The sequence below is a fragment of the Hypanus sabinus genome, chromosome 5 (assembly GCF_030144855.1).
Source record: "Hypanus sabinus isolate sHypSab1 chromosome 5, sHypSab1.hap1, whole genome shotgun sequence".
Lineage (NCBI taxonomy): Eukaryota > Metazoa > Chordata > Chondrichthyes > Myliobatiformes > Dasyatidae > Hypanus > Hypanus sabinus.
Genome location: NC_082710.1, coordinates 44,571,031 through 44,596,001, shown reverse-complemented (window position 1 = coordinate 44,596,001; position 24,971 = coordinate 44,571,031). Strand labels below are relative to the sequence as shown.

The window sequence follows — 24,971 nt, the reverse complement described above, 5'->3', positions numbered from 1 at the left end:
ATCCAATATATTGTTAACTCCAAATAAAGTAGCTGATCCAAATTAAAATGTCACCCCATATTGTTTATAATTCTTAAGTAAAATACCCCAGTGTAAAATCTGAAATAAAATGCTTCCTAACTAGCTTTCCTTAATGTGCTAAAAATTGTTGCATTAGATTAGATATGTAAAATAACTTTGAGCAATTAAAAATATTTCAAATGTGTAGGAGTTTTATTTTCAAAATAATTATTAAATTTAATTGTTCTATCATTTTTCATTTTTTAAAAAAACATTTAAAATATTCAAGGGTCTGACAACTATTTGGGGGAGGTTGCAGCGCAGACTTTTTCGCATGCTTGATGGCAGGACTTCACTGGTCAGCACATGATGCATAGGGCCCTGCTGCTACACATGGTTTTGTCACTGAATCAGGACAGCTGTGGTCAGCAAGTCAACACTGGCAAGCCCAGAGCAGGCAAGTCTAAACTTATATAGCTGAGTGGTGAGCACCAACAACTTCTGAATCCATAACCTTAAACATGTGCAGGTTGAGGAACACTAGATTAACACTTCTGACCAATCTAATGCTCCACGCAGAGGAATTTATATCATTGGATGGATGACAGTTACATAAATAGAATGGAAAAGCTGGAAATGTTCCCTCAAGGAAGAAACATAATAATATGTAAAAAAGGGCTTAGGAAGTAAATAAAAAAGATCTAATTTGACATCTACAGGGCTGCTGGCCAGAAGGTGCAGCATTAACATAATATGAGGGCAAGATGAAGTTCTTTTTGCAACAGTTGTTTAGGATTAGGAATGTACCACTTGCTACAGTAGCTAGTGTAGATTCAAAAGTAAACCATGAACTACAAAAGAAAATGTAATAAATAAGTTTCAGCTGAAATTGCAGAGGTATGAAGAAAGAATGGGGCACAATAAGACCATTACTCCAAAATTGTTAATGCAGATTTGAAGGGTGAAATAGCCTTCCATTATTCTATGATTGGCTGTGGAGGCCAAGTTACTAGGTATATTTAAAGAGGAGGCTGGTAAGTTTTTGATTAGGAAGGGCATCAAAGGTTATGGGGAGGAGGCAGGGGAATGGGGTTGAAGGGATAATAAATCAGCCATGATGGAGTAGCAGACTCACAGGGCCAAATGGCCTAATTCTATTCCTATATTTTAGTTTTATTACACTTCATTCTTTGTTAGAGCTCGGTTACCAATGGAAACTGAAAAAAAATGTTGGGTCTGAGTCAATAACTAAAAACAAAGGTTTTCAAATTCAGGAATTTTTAAAAAAATCTACATTGTTCAGTGTACCAATAGGGAACACAGGTCAGCACATTAAAATCTGCAGGGAGTGAGCTGACTGATAATTCCCTTATGATGAGAATGATGGTGCAACTTGCAACTGATCTATGAATCCACACACAAAAGGTGGGGCATGACCCAGCATCAAAACCATTAAATCTGAGCTCTCAAATCCAGAGATAATGATTGTGTCCCTAAACTGATCACAAAATGGTGATAACATTGCAACCTGCTAACTAGAGGGATGGAGGTTGCTATGCCCCAGGTAACTCCAACCCTCCTTTTGCCTAAGCGGTTACCAAGGAGTTTATGAAAACAGTAACAGACGAGTACATCCCTCCCCAGAATCATTCAGAGTCTTCCCCAACCAGATGCCCTGGATGAACCACAAGATCTGCAAGCTGCTGAGGGACAGGTCAGTGGCATTCAAGTCTGGTGACCAAGTAAAATACAAGAGGACTAATTATGATCTCCCAAGAGCTATCTTTTCATGTGTGAAATGGCAATTCCAGACTAATTCTGAATACTGAAGGATGTTCAACAGCTATGTCAGGGCTTGAATACCATCACCTCCTACAAAGTGATTACCAGTGACAAAGGTGACACAAGGCTTTGCTCCCCGATGAGTTCAATGCTTTTTGCACTCACTTTGACCACTAAAATATGGAGGAACTTTCATGAATTCCCACAGCCCCCGATGATGCTGTGATTTCAGTCTCCAAGGCCAACGTGAGAGTACCTTTCAGGAGGGCGAACCCAGAGAAACCATCGGCGCAGACAGGGTATCTGGCAGTATGCTTAAGACCTATGCTGATCATCTGGCTGGAGTGTTTACCAATATCTTTAACCTCTCACCAGCAGTTTGAGGTACTCACCTATTTCAACCAGGCTTCAGTTGTACTGGTGTCCAAGAGGAACATAGTAATCTGCCTCAATGATTATCATGCAAAGCGCTTACACCCACTTTGATGAAGTTGGGTGATGAAATATATTATTTCCTGTCTGAAAGCAACTTGGATTCACTCCAAGTTGCCTACCGTCACAACAGGCCAGCAGGTGATGCCATTTCATTGACTCTTCATTGAATCGTGGAAAATCTGGGCAGCGAAGATGCATGCATTAGGATGCTCTCCACTGACTACAGTTTAGCACTCAATCTTATCATCCTCTCAAAACTAATTAATAAGCGTAAAGACCATGGTCTTAATGCCTCCTTGTGGAACTGGATCCTTGATTTCCTCACTTACAGACTCCAGTCAATTTGAATTGACAATAACAGCTCCTCCACAATCTGCAACTGCACTAGTGTACCACAAGGCTGTCTGCTAAGGCCCCTGCTCTACTTGCTTTATACATAAGACTGAGGGGCTAAGCACAGCTCCAATGCCATTTTTAAATTTGCTGACATTCATAGGCCATATCAAAGGTTGTGATGGATCAGCATATAGGAGGGAGATTGAAAATCTGGGGGATTGGTGTTATAACAACCTCTCACTCAACATCAGCAAAACCATGGAGCTGATTATTGACTTCAGGAGGAGGAAATCGGAGGTCATTAAGCCAGTCCTCATTGGAGGACCAGTGGTGGAGAGGGTCAACAACTTTAAATTCCTGGATGTTATCATTTCAGAGGATCTGCCCAGGATCCAGCACATAAACGGCATTAGGAAGAAAGCCGTGTTTTCATAGAAGTTTGTGAAGACTCAGAATGACATCTAATATTCTGGCTAGCTTCTACAGATGTGTGGTGGAGTGTATATTGACTGGTTGACTGGTTACATCACAGCCTGGTACAGAAACACCTAACACCCTTGAATAGAAAAGCCTACAAAAAGTAGAGAATATGGCTCAATTCATCACGAGTACAGCCATCGAAACATTGAGCATATCTACATGGAGCACAGTTACAGGACAGCAGTATCATCAAGGGCCCACACCATCCAGGCCATGTTCTCTTCTGACTGCTGCCATCAGCAATAAGGTACAGGAGCCTCAGGACCCACACCATCAGGTTCAGGAACAGTAATCACCCCTTGGTCATCAGGCCCTTGAACCAGAGGGATAACTTCATTCGCCCCTTCACTGAACTGTTCCCACAATATTAGAGATTCACTTTCAAGGACTCTTCATCTCATATTCATTGCTTTATTTATTTATTTTTTAAATTCTGTGTTTGCTCAGCTTGTTGCCTTTTGCACATTGGTTGTTTGTCCATCCTGTTGGGTGCAGTCTTTCATCAATTCTATTGTGTTTCTTGTATTTAATGTGAATGCCCACACAAAAATGAATTTCAGGGTTGTACACGATGACCTATGTACATGTACTTCGATAGTAAATTTACTTTGAACTTTGAATGCTCTCCACACAAAGTGGGCATTAGCATCATTCTTAGTGTATCACCCCAAGTTTCATCTTGCTCAAGCCTGGTTACCTGACCCAAACCTGGCAGGAAGCAGGTTTGGATATCAAAACTGTTTAAGTTCTGAGGCTTTGGATTGGCCATGGTCAGATCAGATTTTACTTTTATATCCTTTGGATTATAATTCTGAGTTACATAACTTTACTGATACAATATCATAAATTAGTGATTAACATATTGATTAACTTAAAAAGATTTGTCCAAGACAACGTAAGAACTGAAGGTGGTAGTTTTAAAGATCACGGGCATACTGTAATAATCTAGACCAAAACATTGAAGCACTAATCATTTGTATGACTCACATTTCAGAAATATGTATATAATACACACTTTCAACCTATTAAAATACATTTCTTTTGAAGACTTCAGTTTTATTTCTTGACAAGATTCTGGCATTTTATACACATTTTCAAAACCTATTACAGGAGATGTCAAAATGATTCCTTTCAGTGCACAGCTTACCTGAACTGTATGACAGGTGATGTTTGCAGGAACCTGGGAATACTGCTTCAGTTCAAACACATCACGAATTGCAGTATGGGTCATTTGGTTCTCAGCCTTGCTGGATCCAATCACACGCTGGTTTGAGTGAATGAAAGCCACTTCTTCTACATTGCCTATTAATTGAAATATTAAATATCAGTTATCAAGAACTGGAGCTGCTTTAAACAGTTTTGATGAGATGCCCTTCAGCAAATCATGTCATTTACCTTGTTTCACGAAAAAAACTAACTCTTCTGGTTTGCCCCTTCTCTTGCTTTCAGCCAATTGGGAGAAATTCAAATATCAATGATGAGAGTTTTAAAAGGTTTAAAATGTACCTCTCATAAAGCATCCTTTATGAAAGCATGCTTGAGTAGAAGAACTTCTTGCAGCAAAGCCTCTCTTGATTATCCGGACAAGTCTGAACCTAAAACCTACACTCTTTGATGAAAGTGGAATGCTTACATTTTTGGCTTATTCATCAATATGCTCTGCTTATTTTGAAAGAATAAGGATAAGGATTGTATAGAATTTCTCTTCCTGGATAGCATTATTTAAAAATAATCTTCACCAGGGTGAACAAGAGAAAATCCACAAATGCTGGAAATCCAAGCAACACGTACAGAATGCTGGAGGAACTCAGCATCTATGAACAAGAGTACAAAAGGTCTCAGCCCAAAATGTCGGCTGTACTCTTTTCTATAAATGCTGCTTAGACTGTTTCACCAGGGTAATCCTAGTTTGATGAAGAGCAGTCTGGATTAATCTCCCACACCAGCTGTAATTGAAGACACTCAATATTTCTTTTGTATGCACAATTTTAAACTATTCATGGTGCGCTCACACAACTGAAGCACCCTTGTAATTATAGGGACAATTTTGGTCTGCAAAGGCAGCATTTTCCTGAAGTGGAAGTCCAAGAACAGTGAACGATCAGGCCTTGATTGAATCTCATCTGCATATTTTTAGCCAGAATTAGCAATCCTCATAGTTTGGATGTCTCCAGAGTTGAAGATTCATCTAAAAACAGTTCTGCAAACAACCCAAGAAAAACAGCTATGTGACTTGACAGGATGATTTGAGGCAGTCAGTGGTCATGTGATATACCATCCTGGAATATGTCCAAACAGAATCGGCAACTCTATTCAGGTGAGCTGCTGGAGTCCTTTTCTACACTTATCACCATGATTGTGAAACATATTTGATTGAAATTGCTCTTTGCTACACAGTGCTTTCCTTTATAAAAATCAAATGTGAAACAATACTTAAGATTTGATTGATTGCCTAGAGGTTGAAAAAGAATCCTGAATTGGCCAGAGTTGACATTTGCATGCCAGCAAACACATGTGCCACAGTTTCTTCAGCCTTCTAATTTGGAACTCTTAAGGCAGCGGCCTCACAATTGTAGCCTGCGCTAGTTAGACATGACATTGTTAGGCTTCATTTACAACACAAAATCAGGCAAAGCCTAATCTCCAAAAATATTATTTTTCTAACTTCTGAGTTGGAAGTATTTGTCTGCTCCTATTCTGAGTCACTATGGACCTTCACAGTTAATTCCCTTCAAGCTTAGTGCCGGTACAAAGTACTTTCAGTGTCATCCTAACATTACTTGTGAAACAGCAGTGCAAAATGCATCTGCAATGCACTCTTATCTCTTACAGACATAATACCTTTGTAACAGACAGACAACACATCATGACTTTACTCTTTAAATGAAAAAATCTGTAGTTACCTAACAATTTGCTCACTGATGCCAACTGCTCCATATGGCTTTGCCTCCGTTTCCGGTGCTTGGGTACAGTTAGATCTTTGGCACTTTCACTGGGCCTGTTGTGAATTCCAAGCTGAACTTTCTTGCACTTTTTCCCCCTGTTATTTCTACTGATCTCATCGTTTGCATTTAATCTGCTCCTCTTCGTGGTAATGTCATCTTCAGAGGATGAAAATTCGTCTATGTTGTATTGAGCTGTCACTTTTTTAACAACGGCTCCAGAATTACTTTTAACGTTTCGCCTGCCTGCTTCAGCACTGTCATCAGGTGGACTGGACATTACATCTGGTGACTCTGTACTTATTTCGATATTGTCTGACTCATCACTGATGCTCTCTTCCTCGTTCAACTGAGTTTTCAGTTTGGCCACATGACTCAAGGTTTTCCCCTGTGTTATCTTGGGAGAACCATTAACAATGCATGGTTTTGCACCAAGGCAATCTGAAATGTTGGATGATAAAGCCTTTTTCTTACTGGAATTATTTTCATTGCTCGAATCCTCAGAATCTGTAGACAGGAAGCTAGGATGAGATTTCCTCTTGACAAGCATTTTTTTCTTTAGTCTGAACACTCCTGAGGTACTGACCACATTATTCTCATCTCTGCTGTTATTGGCTCCTATGTCAATTGGTGGCTCAGCCTTTCCTTTAGATTCAGTGGAAGAGCTGTAGTTGTGCTTTGCCTGCTTAGAATGCCCACCATCTCCTTTCACTGTTTGAGCATTCAAATGGCTATCTTGTCCCCAGTAACCATCTTTTCCCTGTGCCACAGCAGCACCCAAGCTTGTGCCAGTTCCTGTGCTCTGCTTCTGTAATATTTCAATATTAGAATGATCGTCACTTTCACTGGATTCCTCACTACTGCTTCCTTTCCTGTCAAAAAATCTGGCAAATCCACATTGGACTAATGTGAGCTGTCCACCAGTATCTCGATGGTGATTGATTTCTACTGGATCCATTTTAGTTTTCTTCATTGAAGGCTCTGTTTCGCTGTCACTGCTGAAGTCAAAAAATTGTTCTGACTTTCTCAAGGCTGCCCTGTTTTCTTTATTAGGCTGCACCAACAAGTTCAGGTTCACTTCTTCAACTGTATTTCCGTCGGTGATCTAACCATTGAAGAAAATATTAAATATTTACAAATGTACCAAACAATACATACAAATGCAACAGAAAATTGGAGAAAAACCAGGTCAGACAGTATCTCTGGAAAGAGAAACAGAGTTAATGGTCCAATATTGGTGGAAATGCACCTCAGAAATGCATGGATGGAGTAAACTTAAATCAGATTCTCTGATTCTCTGATTGAGTAAACTTAAATCAGATTCTCTGATTTAGGCATGATTGTTTTTTCCTTTCTGGCTTTCATATCTACAAGCTTTTCGAGATTCAACATATTGTGCATTCAGAGATGCTCTACTGCATACCACCGTTGTAATGGTTGGTTATTTGAGCTGCTGCCTTACTGTCAAGCTTGATCTAGTCTGGCCAGTCTCCTCTGACCCTTCTCGTTAACAAAGCACCTATGCCTAAAGATCTGCTGTTTACTGAATTTTTTTGTTTCTTGCACTATTCTCTGTAAAATCTACAGGCTATTATTTACAGATTGTTATCTACAGACTGGTAAACCAGTAGTAGTTTCTGAGATACTCAAACCACCCTATCTGGCACCAACAATCATTCCATGCTAAAAGTCACTCAGATCACATTTCTTCCCCATTCTAATGTTTGGTCTGAACAACAAGGGAACCTCTTGATCATGTCTGCAAGCTTTTATGCATTGAGTTGTCACCACATGATTGGCTGATTAGATATTTACATTAACGAGGTGCACAAGTGTAAATAATAACATAGCTGCTGAATATAAAGTTCACACAGATTATTTGGATTGCACAGTGCATTTCTGGACTGTGTATCTTGTGTAATTCTTGCAGCATCATTACAACTGTACAACAGAATGGCAGCCAAGATGCTGAAGCAATACTGTGCAATCCACCCAAGCCTCTTCCACATTTCTATCTCTCATCAATTTATCTCACACTCCCTATCTGTTCTAATTACGTGACTGAACGTTGTCTAGGTGTACCCAAGATAGTGTTTCAGAAATTAGCTGTAAAAGAAAAGGAAAGGTAGGCTTCTAGCGATGCAGCATCTGTTATGACACTGGGGCATCCCAAAGTAAGGTACAGTTGATGAAGTGGTTTGGAAATGTAAATGCTTGTAGAAAATGTGGTGCTCAGTTTGAATGCTGAATTCTCACAATTGGAAAAGAGATTAAGGCCAGGCAAACCGTTTTAGCGATTTGTCTAATGGATAAATATAGGTCAAGAGAAAATTATTAATTCCCTGAGTGCTTTTGAAATAGTTCCACAACTTTTAATAACATCCACCCAAGAGGATGGATCTCAGTTTAATGTCACACTTCTAAACCACTTTATCAAATCTAACTTACTTTGGGATGGCCAACTATTGTGAAAGATCCTGCATCTCTGACTCTGCAGCTAAACTTCAGCATCCCATTGAATGTTAGACTAGGTGTTTATACTTACGTTTCTGGAACTTAAGACTTTTCAATTTATAAGGGAGTGTGTCAGCAACTGAGCCATCAGACATAGGATTTTAAAGGACTTGCTGTTCAATTGCTGTGATACAGTTAACATTCACACTGACTGTGTACATAGTACAGATTATTATACATTGAGAAGGAGCTTTACCTCATTAGCATCAATTCATCCTGAGGGTTATTCAAAACAGGGAAACTATAAAATATATAATTCCAAAGGCATAATAGGCATACTTCCATCAATGTGCTTTTGTTTGGAATTGTGGGATAATTTATACCTTTCATTGCTGATGTTTCAGCAGGACATTAACTGGGCATTGACTTCAAACATCAGCATAGTTAAATTTTAATCAGGAAAGAACTTATGAATGGACTAAAGAATAAATAAAATCAATGTCAGGATCTCAACCGCTTGTACAACAAGGCAATTTCTGTCCAATGGAAGGAAAGCTTGAGCAGGTAATAAACGTGGAGATGAATACTCAAATGAGCTTTACACATTCCTACATCATGTTCTCAAAAGCAGTTTCCTTCCAGTTGGAGTGAACAAAAGACTATTGAAACAACACTTCAACATTTCCCATGCCGTTTTAATTATTCACACAAACAGAAAATTTGGAGTCATCTGATCCATTAAAAACAGACATGTTGAGATATCTAGATGTCCCCAGATTATACATCAGCATGTATGTGATGAAGTAGCAATCATCTTGTGAAAATTGAAAAGGGTTATGTAATCAAAATCCATCTTAATTTCCAGAAGAGCCAGCCACCCGGAACTTGAACAGCACTAACCTGTGGGAAAGTGAACTATTAACCCAGGAATGGCATTGGGAGTATCAGAGGGGTGAGGAGTCACGGGGGGGGGGGGGGAGGGGGGGGTCATTATGTTCTGCGGTTTTCAGGTGAAGTATTGCATGCCTGAATGTAGTGACAAAAAAACTCACTGCTTCCTGTCTTTCCACTGGAGGTTCTTCTCTCAACTGTGTAATGGCTGTCATCACTCCTGCTTCCACTTGGCCCTCCCTCTGTAAAGAAACATACAAGTAATCTCATGGTTTAGTTATATTAAAAACAGATCTACGTAACGAACAAGCGTGTTCTGAGATTTTCTGAAAAGCTTTATAAAAAGTCTAAACCAGAAGCCACAAAAAAACTTATTCCACTTGATTGAGTTTACAATTGCCCTCTAAACATTTTATTTTCCTGCAAGTAATGAACTGTGACAACCCTATAGGTAACTTCAGGAAGTGATTTGCTGGTGTATATTATGAGTAGTTGCTGCCGCCATTTTATCAACGAAGATGGATCTAAATCAGTACAAAAACTGTGCAGTATTAAAAACAGGAATATGAAAGAACATACATTTAAATAATACTTTGCACAGTGTGAAGTGCTTCACAGCCCATTAACCATTGTTGTTGTGTAGCAAGTAATATGAGGCACTTAATCCACACACATGAAACACACACATGATGAATGACGAGACAACTTTATCTTTAGTCACTGGCATCATAAATGCATAATGCTGTTAAGTTTACATATTGGACTCTGTTTCCAGACTTCTATTCCATTGACATAATTAAATTCTGGAAGCAGGGTAATGTGCTGGTGGTGCCCAAATGCATGTTTTAAAATAGCAACCAAGGATGAACAAGGCAAAAACAGAAAACACTGAAAATACTCAGCAGGTCAGGTCTCATCTGTGGGAACAGAAACAAGAGCCAACATTTCAGGTTGGACACACTTCATAATTACAACGAAGACAAACAAAATTTGTTAAGCCGCAGGGAGGGTCTCTCTGACAGGATAAAACCAGGGTGACCATGGGTTGAAGAGTATTATGTTTGCCACTTTAAGTTCTCATTCCACTCCCACTCCGTCTTATCTGTCTACGTGCAATGTGACTTGGTGGGATTGTCTTCCTGCTTTGCATTTCACGAGAGGGAAGGAGTGGAGGGGCGGGGAAGTGAAAGGAGGAGGAGAGAGAAGGAGAGAGAAAGAAAGCGGGACATGGATGTGTGAGGGAGAGCAAGGGAGAGATTAAAGTGACTGGAAAAAGAAACCTTCAAAAACTGTATTTCCCATTAAAAATTGCTTCTAACCTTTTTCAACAAACTTGAGGCTGCACTCTCACCTGAATGATGTCCCGAGTCAAGCAGGACCCCCCTATTCGAAGGCTGAAAATATTCCGGACTCCAAATATTTCCCCAAGGTGCTCCTTTGATCCTTGCACCGCGTTAAAATAGCGCCTTGCATTTTCACTTCCGACAGCAGCACAGTGCAGTTGCTAATGCAAATGAGAAAATAAATATTTCACAAGCAGCTTTAATATGAGACAATCATCAACTCCTAGGCATATCTAATTTGGCAAACTTACTCAAGTAGCTGTTATCAGTGTGGTTAACCACTGGTCTGGCAGAATGCTCTGAATACTTAATGGGTTCACATTCTAGTGCACTAAAGTAGGCAAGATGTACTGACAATATATTGAACATTAATTAGTGACTAATGTTTATGTGGATGGGGACATAGGTGGTTGAGTAAGTGAAAGGGCAGACAATTGTAAACTAATCTGTAATTTGATGAAGAGATCATGGGAATACATAATTGAAACAACCAAAGCAAGAAGATTCGAACAAAGAAGGCCCTCTTCGATTAACAGTCTCGTAGTCAGGGATCCTCTTGGAAAAAGGGATCGTAGTATGATTGAATTTCGCATTCAGATGGAGGATGAAATAGTTAGATCTAAAACTAGTGTACTATGCTTGAACAAGGGAGACTACAATGGGATGAGGGAGGAGTTGGCTAATGTGGATTGGGAACACAGGCTATTTGATAGGGCAGTTGAAGAATAGTGGAATACTTTCAAAGAGATTTTTCACAGTGCTCAACAAAAGTATATTCAAGTCAAAAGTAAGGACAGTAAGTGTGGGGAGAGCCAACCTTGGATAACTAAGGAAATAAAAGATAGTATCAAATTAAAAGCTTATGCGTACAAAGTCATGAAGAGTAATGGGAGACTGGAGGACTGGGAAAACTTTAAAAAGCAACAGAGAACAACTAAACAAAAAATAAGGAAAGGGAAGATAGAGTATGAAAGTAAATTAGCAGAAAATATTAAAAACAGATAGCAAAAGTTTTTATAAATATATAAAGTGGAAGAGGGTGGCTAAAGTCAATGTAGGTCCCTTGGAAGATGAGAAAGGAAAATTGATATTGGGTGATAAGGAAATGGCTGAGGTATTGAACAACTAATTAGTGTCGGTCTTCATGGTGGAGGACACGTCTAATATGCCAAAGAAGGATGTAATGGATGAAATGGGAGGTGAAGGCCTTGATAAAATCACTGTCGCTAAAGAGATAGTGATGAGCAAACTAGAGGACTTGAAGGTAGATAAGTCCCCTGGTCCTGATGGGATGCATCCCAGGGTGCTGAAGTAATTGACAAAGGTTATGGTAGACGCGTTGGTAATCATTTATCAAAACTCTCTAGACTCTGGGAAGGTCCTGGCGGACTGGGAGACAGCAAATGTCGTGCCACTTTTTTAGAAAGGATCTAGGCAAAAGACGGGCAACTATAGGCCAGTTAGCTTAACGTCTGTAATTGGGAAAATGCTTGAAGCTGTCATTAAGGAAGAAATAGCGAAACATTTAGAAAGGAGTGGTTCCATTAGACAGACACAGCTTGGATTCAGAAAGGGCAGCTCCTGTTTGACAATCTTACTGGAGTTCTTTGAGGACATAATGAGTGCAGTGGATAGAGGAGAACAGGTGGACATCATATACTTGGATTTCCAGAAGGCGTTTGATAAGGTGCCACACAAGAGACTTATAAATAAGATATGGACGCTTGGAGTCAGAGGAAGTGTATTGGCATGGATAATGGATTGGTTAACCAATAGAAGGCAGAGAGTTGGTATAAATGGATGTTTCTCCAGCTGGCAGTCTGTGGTGAGTGGGGTGCCACAGGGGTTGGTGCTGGGCTCACAGCTGTTTACCATTTACACTGATGATTTGGAAGAGAGGACTGAGTGTAGCATAGCAAAATTTGCTGATGACACTAAACTGAGTGGAAAAGCAAATTGTACAGAGGATGTGGAGAGTCTGCAGAGGGATATAGATAGGCTAAGTGAGTGGACCAGGGTCTGGCAGATGGAATACAATGTTGGTAAATGTGAGATCATCCACTTTGGAAGGAATAACAGAAGAGCAGATTATTATCTAAATGGTGAAAGATTGCAGCATGCTGTTGTGCAGAGGGACTTGGGAGTGCTTCTTCATGAATTGCATAAAGCTGGCTTGCAGGTACAACGGGTTATTAAGAAGGCAAACGGAATGTTGGCTTTGATTGCTAGAGGGATTGAATTCAAGAGCAGGGAGGTTATGCTGCAACTATAGAGGATACTGGTGAGGCCGCACCTGGAGTACTGTGTGCAGTTCTGGTCTTGAGGAAGGATATACTGGCTTTGGAGGCAGCGCAGAGGAGGTTCACCAGGTTGATTCCAGGGATGAAGGGGTTAACTTATGAGGAGAGACTGAGTCGCCTGAGACTATACTCTCTGGAGTTCAGAAGAATGAGAGGGGATCTTGTATCCCATACAAAAATTTGAAAGGGATAGATAAGAAAGAAGTAGGAAAGTTGCTTCCATTGGTAGGTGAGACTAGAACTAGGGAACATTGTCTCAAGATTCAGGGGAGAAGATTTAGGAAGGAGATGAGGAGAAATTGTTTTTCCCAGAGAGTGGTGAATCTGTGGAATTCTCTGTCCAGGGAAGCAGTTGAGGCTTCCTCACTAAATATACTTAAGAAACAGTTAGATAGGTTTTTACATAGTAAGGGAATTAAGGGTTATGGGGAAAAGGCAGGTAGATGGAACTGAGTTTACGGACAGATCAGCCATGATCTTATTGAATGGTGGGACAGGTTTGATAGGCCAGATGGCCTATTCCCGCTCTTATTTCTTATGTTCTTATCTAAAGCGTGACATTGGGGGATTATTAGGAAGGATGGAGCCACAGTGTCAAATAAGAAGAGACTGGAGGTGGGAAGTGATCAGGTGGGAGGGTGGAGACAAAGCTAGGTATACTGCCTATAGGAAACCCAATACAGTATTAAATTGCTAGGGTATGTTTTTCCATTGTCTCTTCCTGATATGGTCAGAAGCAATATTTCATAGGGAACACAACTGTCCTACGCACAACTGACAAGGACGCTGCATTAGGTCGCAATGCTGATTCTCACCAGGAAGTGCCCACACAAATTTCTAGAGTGATACACAAGAAGCTAGAAGCAATTATTATTGTGGTTCACAAATTGACTTTTAATTGCATATTGTTAGAAACAAGAATGTCCTAAGCAACCAGATTCCTAGGCGCTAATGCCTTCATTAATTCAGAATCAAAAAAATCTCAGCATGTTTTGAATCTAATTATTTACACTTTCTGCTTATGTTGGTTTCTTGCAGAGACATCTGGCAATGTAACAAAAATATAGTTTCAACACAAGATGGAATTTGATGGATCAGAGAAAGGAGCTGCTCACAACGTCAGCGTTCTCGTACATGGCAAACATATAAACAGATTTTGCTTTCCTTCATACCACCTCTACAAAATCTTTCTAACTTTCTTCCTGAAGACCAAGACTCTAGCCCGGATACAGTCTAGTGGCACTAGCAGTAAGCTTACCCTCGTAATTTTTTGTTATTGGCAATGCAAGTGGGATGATGCTCAACATCATTACTCTTCACACATTCTATTTACACATGCCCACCCATTCCTAGCTAGGACTACTGGACAACAGTGAAGGGGCCTCGGTTTATTTTACATGAAATGCAGAGCACCATTATTTGCTCACCTGTTTATAAAGTTGGCGCAAGTACATGATTTCCTCAACTGTGCCCAATGAAATTAGTCGAAAGACTTGAACATTTCTGCACTGACCAATGCGATAAGCTCTGTAATGAGATAGGGAAACAGTATTTGACCAAGTAAGCACAGAATTCATTGGTAATCTGTCAGGAGTATGCTGATACAGGTTGACATGACAGCACCGTACAAACACAAGAGATTCTGCTGATGCTGGAAATCCAGAGCCACACAAAAAAATATGCTTGGAGGAACTCAGCAGGTCAGGCAGCATCTATGGAAAGGAATAAACAGTTAATGTTTTGAGCTGAGACAGCATAGTAATACCTTAAGTTAAGAAGTCCATAAATTAAAAAAATAATAATTATATTAGTTTACTTGGACCCTCCCATGTTCTCCTTGGAGCCCCTTTTCATTTTTCTGGTGTCAATACACATCTTTATGTTAGGAATTATACTGAATTACTGTATGTATGATACATTGTCTTCTCTAATAAAATTTTGTAGAACTGAGTTTAAGAATCACATCCTCAAGTTATGAGGGGTTCTTTTCTTGAGAAATGTTTGAATTCTGAACTGTCATCTGTTTCAAATGAACACAAAGAGTGGGAGTAAACAGGACCTTTTCAGAATGGCAGGCAGTGACTAGTGGGGTACCACAAGGCTCAGTGCTGGGACCCCAGTTGTTTACAATATATATTAATGATTTAGGCAAGGGAATTAAATGCAGCATCTCCAAGTTTGCGGATGACACGAAGCTAGGCAGCGGTGTTAGCTGTGAGGAGGATGCTAAGAGGATGCAGGGTGACTTGGATAGGTTAGGTGAGTGGGCAAATTCATGGCAGATACAACTTAATGTGGATAAATGTGACGTTATCCACTTTGGTTGCAAGAATAGGAAAATAGATTATTATCTGAATGGTGGCCGATTAGGAAAAGGGGAGATGCAACGAGACCTGGGTGTCATTGTACACCAGTCATTGAAGGTGAGCATGCAGGTACAGCAGGTGGTGAATAAGGCAAATGGTATGTTGGCATTCATAGCAAAAGGATTTGAGTACAGGAGCAGGGAGGTTCTACTACAGTTGTACAAGGCCTTGGTGAGACAGCACGTAGAATATTGTGTGCAGTTTTGGTCCCCTAATCTGAGGAAAGACATTCTTGCCATAGAGGGAGTACAGAGAAGGTTTACCAGATTGATTCCTGAGATGGCAGGACTTTCATATGAAGAAAGACTGGATCGACTAGGCTTATACTCACTGGAATTTAGAAGATTGAGGGGGGATCTTATTGAAACGTATAAAATTCTAAAGGGATTGGACAGGCTAGATGCAGGAAGATTGTTTCCGATGTTGGGGAAGTCCAGAACGAGGGGTCACAGTTTAAGGATAAAGGGGAAGCCTTTTAGGACCGAGATGAGGAAAAACTTCTTCACACAGAGAGTGGTGAATCTGTGGAATTCTCTGCCACAGGAAACAGTTGAGGCTGGTTCATTGGCTATATTTGAGAGGAAGTTAGATATGGCCCTTGTGGCTAAAGGGATCGGGGGTATGGAGAGAAAGCAGGTACAGGGTTCTGAGTTGGATGATCAGCCATGATCATACTGAATGGCAGTGCAGGCTCGAAGGACCGAATGGCCTACTCCTGCACCTATTTTCTATGTTTCTATTACTCCAATCAAGTTGCACATGTTTTTTAAACATTTGAATCAATTGGACTTTAAACGAGCGATCATTATTACAAAGCAGCTGAAACAGGGCCCTCAGAAAACAGCCTAAAGAGAGGAAAAGGGATCAGAAATCAGAGTACACAAGAGTTTCGTAGAGTGGTTGAAATCCGGAATGCTCTGCTTGGGGTGATGATGGAGACAGGTCATTACACAGAATGAGAAGCATCTAGACAAGCATAAATTGCCAAGGCATAGACTGTTATGAACTAAATGCAGATAAATGAGTTGAGTATAGATAAGTAAGCACATGGACAGTAAGTTGATGGTGGACCATAATTCCTATTTCTATGTTGACAACTCTGTTATAACTAAGTACAGCAGATGCAGTAAATGCACAGCAGATTGACTAGCATTCAAGTTAAAAAAAAAATTAAATCCAGAGGATGCATGCATCCTCTGACTAAACTGATCTCCATCATGTGGGTGATGAATGGCCTTGAGTTTATCTACAAGAATATAGCAGCAGCTACCAATTAGCAGCCTAGACTCTTAGCTTCAAGACAATAAATTTCAATATAAATGTCATCAGCTTTAGGTAATTTGCTCTCTGTATTGGAACTGATCATTTGGCTCCAATTCATTCAATCACTCAATTTTTCTTCTCTCCATTAATACATCTTAATAGGAGTGTCCCACAGCCCTGTTCTGAAAAACAAGTAACACAGACAAATTAAGCATAATCGCTCATTGATCTACTTGGCTTGTTCTTAATGTATTACTGATATTCCTTTTGCACTGTCCATCATTCTCCCTGCCATCACTGCTACTTACAAGTAAATAGTCTCTCCAATTCTCACTAAGGGACGCTGGGGTTGATGATGGTTTGAGCTGGGGGTGGTGGTGGTGAGCTTATTCACAGAAGTGGAGAAATTACTAGAGTGTTGCTTTTGTTGTCACATTTACAACTTGTTCATTGCAGACATAACTTATGTTTTGGAAAGCTTGGGAAATCCATGTCCAAAGGAAAATATAGGAGGCACGAAAGGAGGAAGGAGGAAGCATTCTGAGCATATACCTGTCAATAGCTTGAAGATCATTAGCTGGATTCCATGTTGGGTCAAACATTATAACAACATTTGCACCAACAAAATTCAGTCCCAAACCGCCAGCCCTGGAAGTAATAAAAAAAAACTCAACTAAACAGCACCAAAATTTAAGAAGTACTTATCATTTATAGATACCACTTTGAATAAACGATCAACAGACAAGTGCACAATTTCAAATTTAACATATCTTACATTGTGGACACTAAGCAAATGTTGATATCTTGCAAGCTGTTGAATTCCTTCACTATCTTGACCCTCTCCTCTGTCTTGGTTTTCCCATCAAGTCGTCGATAATCCAACCCAGTAGCCATACAGTGTCTCTCCAGCACATCCAAAAGCTGAATGGTGTACAAACACAAAACACAAGCATAAAGCAAGCTCCATTATTTCTGAAAATTGTTCACCTGTTGCTTACATAGGTCATAAGAAAAATGGAAAGTCATTTATCTGTTCATATCATGCATGCAAATATTAGTAAAATGTGCAAGCACTTTTGAAAATGTTGCTTTTTTGTGAACAAATAACTGATCTAAAACTGGAATTGCAAAATTCAAAAACTAACATTACATCAATCTCTGACCAATCTCTGCACCTTTATCATTTAATGTTAATATTTTCTCCTTGAATGGAATGCTGCTGAATACCTGAAAAATAAAGGGGAACCTTAACAACTCTACCAAGCTTTGTAAATTTTTTCAAATGCAAACCACATGATATGGTCTGACTGGAAGCGAGTTATCAGTGATGTGCAGGGATCAGCACTGGGACCTTTACTGTTTGTCATGTAACTTGGATGCGAACATCTGTGGTCTGACAAGTAAGTTTGCTGAAAACATGAAGTTTGGTAGAGTTGAAGAAAGCAATGATTGTTATTGCCTAAATATATAGTAGCAATTGGAACACAATGTAGAATAGTGTAAGTTAACACATTTTGGGTGATATACACTGGCAGGATGGGATCATAGCAGTGATGATGTACAGGACCTTTGGGTGCAAGGTTATAGCTCCCCCAAAATGGAGTATATTGTTCTGGTCACAACATTGCAGAAAGGATGCAGAAGCACAAGGAGTTCAGAGGAAATCTTTGGAATGGAGGGCTTTAGTTAAAAGATGAGATTGGACAGGCTTTGAATGCTCACACTGGAGTTCAGAAGGCTGAGGATGATCTTATAGAGGTATGTAAGATCATGAGGGGCATAAGTAGTATCTTTCTCGGGGAGAGTCTAAAACTAGACATCCGACACTTAAGGTGAAAAAGTAAATAATTAAAAGACTAATGGGGCAACTTTTTCCCTCAGATGGTGGTTATGGAATAGGCAGACAGAAGAGATGGCTGACGCAAGTACAAACCCCATTTCCAGAAAAGTTGGGATATTCTCCAAAATGCAATAAAAACAAAAATCTGTGATATGTTAATTCACTTGAACCCTTATTTAACTTACAAAAGTACAAAGAAAAGATTTCCAATAGTTTTACTGACCAACTTAATTGCATTTTGTAAATATACACAAATTTAAAATTTAATGGCTGCAACATACTCAATAAAATTTGGGACAGAGTTAAAATAAGATTGAAAAGTGCACAGAATATTCAAGTAACACCGGTTTGGAAGACTCCACATTAAGCAGGCTAATTGGTAGCAGGTGAGGTATCATGACTGGGTATAAAAGTAGCGTCCATCAAAAGCTCAGTCTTTGCAAGCAAGGATGGGTCGTGGCTCACTCCCTTGTGCCAAAATTCGTGAGAGAATTTAGGTCTTTCAACATCTACAGTACATAATATTGTGAAAAGATTCTGAGAATTCAGAGAAATCTCAGTGCGTAAAGGGCAAGGTGGGAAACCACTGTTGAATGCGCATGATCTTCGAGTCCTCCCAGGCGGCACTGCCTAAGAAACCGTCATGCTACTGTGACAATTATAGCCACCTGGGCTCGGGAGTACTGCGGAAAACCATTGTCACTTAACACAGTCCATCGCTGCATCCAGAAATGCAACTTGAAACTGTAGTACACAAGGAGGAAGCCATACATCAACTCTATGCAGAAACGCCGGCGAGTTCTCTGGGCCCGAGCTCATCTCAGATGGACTGAAAGACTGGAACTGTGTGCTGTGGTCAGATGAGTCCACATTTCAGCTAGTTTTCGGAAAAAACGGGCGTCGAGTTCTCCGTGCCAAAGATGAAAACGACCATCCTGATTGTTATCAGCGACAGGTGCAAAAACCAGCATCTGTGATGATATGGGGGTGCATCAGTGCCCACAGCATGGGTGAGTTACATGTACGTGAAGGTACCATTGACTCTGAGGCGTACATTAGGATTTTAGAGAGACATATGTTGCCATCAAGGCGACGGGACGTCCATGCTTATTTCAGCAGGGCAATGCCAGACCACATTCTGCACGGGCTAAAACAGCATGGCTTTGTAGACACAGAGTGCGTGTGCTTGACTGGCCTGCTGCCAGTCCAGATCTATCTCCTATTGAAAATGTATGGTGCATCATGAAGAGGAGAATCAGACAACGGAGACCATGGACTGTTGAGCAGCTGAAGTCCTATATCAAGCAAGAATGGACAAAATTTCTAATTGCAAATCTACTACAATTAGTATCCTCAGTTCCAAAACAATTAAAAAGTGTTATTAAAAGGAAAGGTGATGTAACACAATGGTAAACATGCCACTGTCCCAACTTTTGTTGAGTGTGTTGCAGCCATCAAATTCTACATTTGTGTATATTTACAAAATACAATTAAGTTGGTCAGTAAAACTATTGAAAATCTTTTCTTTGTACTTTTGTCAGTTAATTAAAGATCCACGTGAATTAACATATTGTGGCGACCCACTTCCTAGCGCACTCGAACCGGCTCATAAATAGCCAGCACGCCGGCATAAAGGCCAGTCCCAAAAGGGCGCCTAGTCTGCTTCACCAACAAAGGGAACAGCCTGCACGGGACTGTGATTACGTGCCCCCTACAGCATCCGCGTGCAGGACAGGACTGTGAATACGTGCCCCCTACAGCATCCGCACCCGGGGAGGGCGGGATCAGGGAGGCTTTAAAGTGAGGCCGCGAAGTTCGAATAAAATCTTTTTTAACTGCAGTTTACCGACTCCGTGTCGTTATTTCAGCGCTGCGTGTAGCACACCACTACAATTGGTGACCCCGACGGCCCAAACGATATTTGGGCCGAAGATGACCGATGCCGCATCTGTTCATGCAGTTTCGTTGAAACTGCCAAGCTTCTGGACGCTGCGACCTCACCTACGGTTCCAGCAAGCAGAAGCCCAATTCCACGTTCGGCAGATAACCTCGGAGGACGCACGTTACTACTACGTGGTGAGCTCCCTCGACCAGGACACAGCAGCCCAGGCTAAGGAGTTCATACAGTCTCCCCCAGCGAACGGCAAATACACGGAATTCAAAGCCCTGCTCATACAGACTTTCGGACTCTCACGGCGCGAGCGGGCTGCCCGCTTACTGCACCTGGATGGTTTGGGAGACAGACCTCCATCGGCTTTAATGAAAGAGATGTTGTCTCTGGCTGGAGGACACAAGCCCTGCCTCATGTTTGAGCAGGCATTCCTGGAGCAGCTGCCCGAGGACATACGCCTGCTGCTGTCCCGACGTGGATTTCAGCGACCCCCGGAAGGTGACAGCCCGGGCGGACATGCTGTGGAACGCCAAGAAGGAGAGTGGGGCGTCCGTTGCACAGATCACTAGGCCACGCTCCCAGCAACAAACCAGACCAGGCCCGGCCACAGAGCCCGCTAACCCCAGAGGCAGGGGTGAGGAGACCAACGAACAATGGTGCTTCTACCACCAGTGGTGGGTCGCAGAAGCCCGCTGCTGTCGCCCGCCCTGCAAGTTCCCGGGAAATGCCAGGGCCAGCCACCGCTGATGGCTACGGCGGCTGGCCATCGGGATAGCCTCCTGTATGTGTGGGACAAGCGGTCGGGACGCCGTTTTTTGGTCGACACCAGTGCCGAGATCAGCATCTTACCTCCAACGAGTTACGACACCCGCAACAGGGCACTGGGGACAACTGTCCAGATGGTCTCCAGCAGGATCGTTTGGCACGGACTCCGCAAGCAAGTCAGTGAATGGGCCAAAACGTGCATGCACTGCCAGACGGCCAAGGTGCAGCGGCACACCAAAGCTCTGCCGCAGCAGTTCCACCCCACCCGCCGGTGTTTCGACCACATTCATGTGGATATCGTGGGCCCCCTGCCAGTGTCACGAGGAGCACGGCACCTCCTCACTATCGTGGACCGGTTCACAAGATGGCCAGAGGCGGTCCTGCTCACCGACACCACCTCCGAATCTTGCGCCCGGGCACTGATCGCCACCTGGGTATCCCGCTTTGGTGTACCGGCCCACATTACCTCTGACAGAGGCGCCCAGTTCACCTCCGGCCTGTGGTCAGCTATGGCCAGCCTTTTGGGGACACAGCTGCACCACACCACTGCCTACCACCCACAGTCGAACAGACCAGTGGAGCGTTTCCACTGTCACCTAAAGTCGGCTCTCATGGCCCGCCTGCGAGGAGCTAACTGGGTGGACGAGCTTCCCTGGGTCCTACTTGGCATCCGCACGGCGCACAAAGACGATCTGCACACTTCGTCGGCCGAGTTGGTGTACAGCGCACCCCTGATCACCCCCGGGGAGTTCATACCAGCACCAAGGGGGCACGAGGAAGATCCCACAGCAATCCTGGGCAGACTACGCGAGAGGCTCGGCAACCTGGCCCCCATATCCATTTCGCAGCATGGGCAGAACCCGACCTGCGTACCCAAAGACCTACAGAGCTGCAAGTTTGTGTTTGTATGAAGGGGCGGGCATCGGCCACCGCTACAGCGGCCCTACGAGGGGCCGTTTACGGTGATCAGGAACAACAGGTCCACGTTCGTGCTGGACGTTGGGGGGAGAGAGGAGGTTTTCACAGTGGACCGACTCAAACCGGCCCATGTGGACGTGGTGCAACCGGTCGAGTTTCCGGCACCGCGGCGCGGAGGCCAACCTCCAAACAGGGTCCGGCTCAGACTGTGGACATTGGGGGGGTGTATCGCCGGTTCTGGGGGGGCGGGGTTATGTGGCGACCCACTTCCTAGCACACTTGAACCAGGTCACAAATAGCCAGCGTGCCGGCATAAAGGCCAGTCCCAAAAGGGTGCCAAGTCTGCTTCACCAACAAAGGGAAAAGCCTGCGCGGGACTGTGAATACGTGCCCCCTACAGCATCCACGCGCGGGACAGGACTGTGAATACGTGCCCCCTACAGCATCCACGCCCAGGGAGGGCGGGATCATGGAGGCTTTAAAGCGAGGCCGCGAAGTTCGAATCAAATCTTTTTTAACTGCAGTTTACCGACTCCGTGTCATTATTTCAGCGCTGCATGTAGCACACCACTACAATATCACAGATTTTTGTTTTTATTGCATTTTGGAAAATATCCCAACTTTTCTGGAAATGGGGTTTGTATAATCATCACATTTTAAAAAATTGAATAGTTACGTGGATAGGAAAGTAACACTGGGATATGGACCAAATACATAAGCATCTTGATTGGCATGGGTGAGTCAAGACAAAGAGCTTGTTTCCATTCTGTACAATTCTATGACTATGATATGAGCATTGGCAAGAGCCAAAATGAGTGTTTTTTGTTTTCTTGGGTAAGAAATACTACAGACAAGAATTTCTGCAATGTAATGTCAGCACTAAAGCTGTCTACAATCAATTTACTGAAAACCAGGAATTTTTCTTTGTACTTGATCCACATTTTTCTAAGACCTGGACTACCTGCAGCAAGCACTTCAAGCCACTGGAAAAATACCAGCATCTCTGCAAAATCATCCAACTCTCTGGAAATGATAAGTAGACTAATGCCATTTAATTTCCAGGGCAATATTTCCAGAACGGAGGCCCTAGTTTACAGTCAGCTGGTTACAATAGGCAGATAACATCATTCACATGCCACTCTAAAACAATTCCAAACTCTGTCATGAGAGGAGACTGCCTAGTGGACAGAGAAAAATACTCAAAGCTTCTTTCTACAAATGCAACATTCCCAATGATTCCCGAGAATTTCTGGACCATGGCTGTTTTAAGTGGAAAAGCAGCATTTAGGTTGGCATTGAGAACCTTGAGTCAAATCGTCAGCAACACACAGAGGGTCCACATAAACAGCAGTCAGAAGGTATCACCTCACCACCGACAAGTCCACTTTACTGGACACCTGTCCTATATGCAGAAGAATCTGCAGTTCTGGCATTGTCTTCATTACCTCTCTCATAACCTACAAAACATGAATGGAAGCAAGTCCCATCGATTCTGAGGTACTGCCAAAGAGTCATAGGGGTGCACAGAATGATCTGGAAAAGATTCAATGGAGAGTTTCTTCCCTTTCAAATCGGGATAATTATAAAGTTATTTATTTATAATTAAGTTATAAGTTATTATTATATAAGTTATTTATAAATAAGTTATAATTATAAAGGCTTATAAAGTTGTAACTGCAGATGCAAAGGCTAGAAATTAATGAATTGGAATGGATTTGTTAAGGTAAAGTGGGAAAAGTGCCTCAATTTATTATTGAATCTAGAATATGGGAGCAAAGTAGAGTGAGAGTTATACAGCATGAAAAAAGCGCCTCAAATCAACTTGCCCATGCTGACCAAGACAGCTTCCTGAGCTAGTCCCATTTGTGTGCATTTGGTCCCGACCTTTCTAAACCATTCCTATCCATGTACCTGTCTGAATGTTGTATTTATTTATCACTTCATCTGGCAGCTTGTCTCCATTATCCACCACACTCTCTGAGAAAAAGTTGCTTGTCAGTTGCCTTTTAAATCTTTTGCTTCTCAGCATAAACTGACGCTCTACAATTTTAAACTTTCCGACTGGAAGAAAATAATCTTGACCATTTTTAAGAACCTCATGACTGTACAAACCTCTAGAACATCACCCCTCATCCTCCTGCCCTCCAGGGGAAACAGCCAAGCCTATCTAGTCTCTCCTTATAACTCAAGCTTTCTAGTCCTAACAACATCCTTGTGAAGGCAATAGAAATTAGCTACAAGCAAACCAAATACAGAATTTGAGAGAAGATTTTTTTATACAATGCAGTGAAAGTACCAAACAGATGGAAGAAGCACTGATGTTTTAAAAGGCAATTTGATGGGTAAACAGAAATAAAAACAAAAACAACATAAAGCAAGATGAAATTATTGCTATGGTAAATGGATTGTGATTAGCAATGATCTATTTCTAAGTTGAAGGTTGAGGTAACTATAATTATAATTTTAATTATAACTATAATTATAATCTGTAACTTATAAATAAGGCAGGATGTGATCTTGTAGACTGAAAGATTGTTTTGCTGCATTTAAAATACCATAAAAATATCGATAGTGGAAACCTGAGTCTGAATGTAATGTTTAAAATTGATAAAATAAATATCCAGGAAAAACATTTCTTCAAAATCTAACATTGCTTTTGAGAAGTCTAACAGTTCGAATCATTTTTACTTAAAAATAACAAACAAATGAATGGATGACCACATGGTTAAAATAAACATTAAAAAAAAAGCAAACAGCCAGTTATTCTGGATAATTTTCAATTAAGTAAGAACGGTCTCACTCCCACATGCTCTCCCTCACAAACACAAGTCCTGCAAGAGCACATCTCATCACTTACTGACATTTTTTAAATCATCTGTTCTGTCATTGAAAGTAGTTATTTTTGCAAAAGATATATTCTAAAATTTCTAGAAGGAAAAACAAATTTGATAAAATATTGTTTACA

At 41.5% G+C, this 24,971-nt stretch overlaps 1 protein-coding gene and 1 long non-coding RNA gene across 5 annotated transcripts in view; one reads left to right on the top strand and one right to left on the bottom strand.

The window, feature by feature from the left end:
* Positions 1–24,971, bottom strand: part of ercc6l2 (excision repair cross-complementation group 6-like 2) — a 94,729-nt gene that overhangs the window by 6,832 nt on the left and 62,926 nt on the right. For all 4 annotated transcript variants that reach the window (XM_059969871.1, XM_059969873.1, XM_059969872.1 and 1 more), the window contains 7 exons: positions 17,368–17,513; positions 17,145–17,240; positions 14,391–14,490; positions 10,672–10,824; positions 9,482–9,562; positions 5,937–7,080; positions 4,181–4,335 (listed from right to left, as the gene is read on the bottom strand). In XM_059969871.1, coding sequence (XP_059825854.1) covers positions 4,181–4,335; positions 5,937–7,080; positions 9,482–9,562; positions 10,672–10,824; positions 14,391–14,490; positions 17,145–17,240; positions 17,368–17,513 — 1,875 coding nt within the window. The remainder of the gene's footprint in view (positions 1–4,180; positions 4,336–5,936; positions 7,081–9,481; positions 9,563–10,671; positions 10,825–14,390; positions 14,491–17,144; positions 17,241–17,367; positions 17,514–24,971) is intronic.
* Positions 7,092–17,186, top strand: LOC132394113 (uncharacterized). Its single transcript, XR_009512181.1, has 3 exons — positions 7,092–9,381; positions 14,002–14,211; positions 17,049–17,186. It is a non-coding gene; the product is annotated as an uncharacterized LOC132394113 (long non-coding RNA).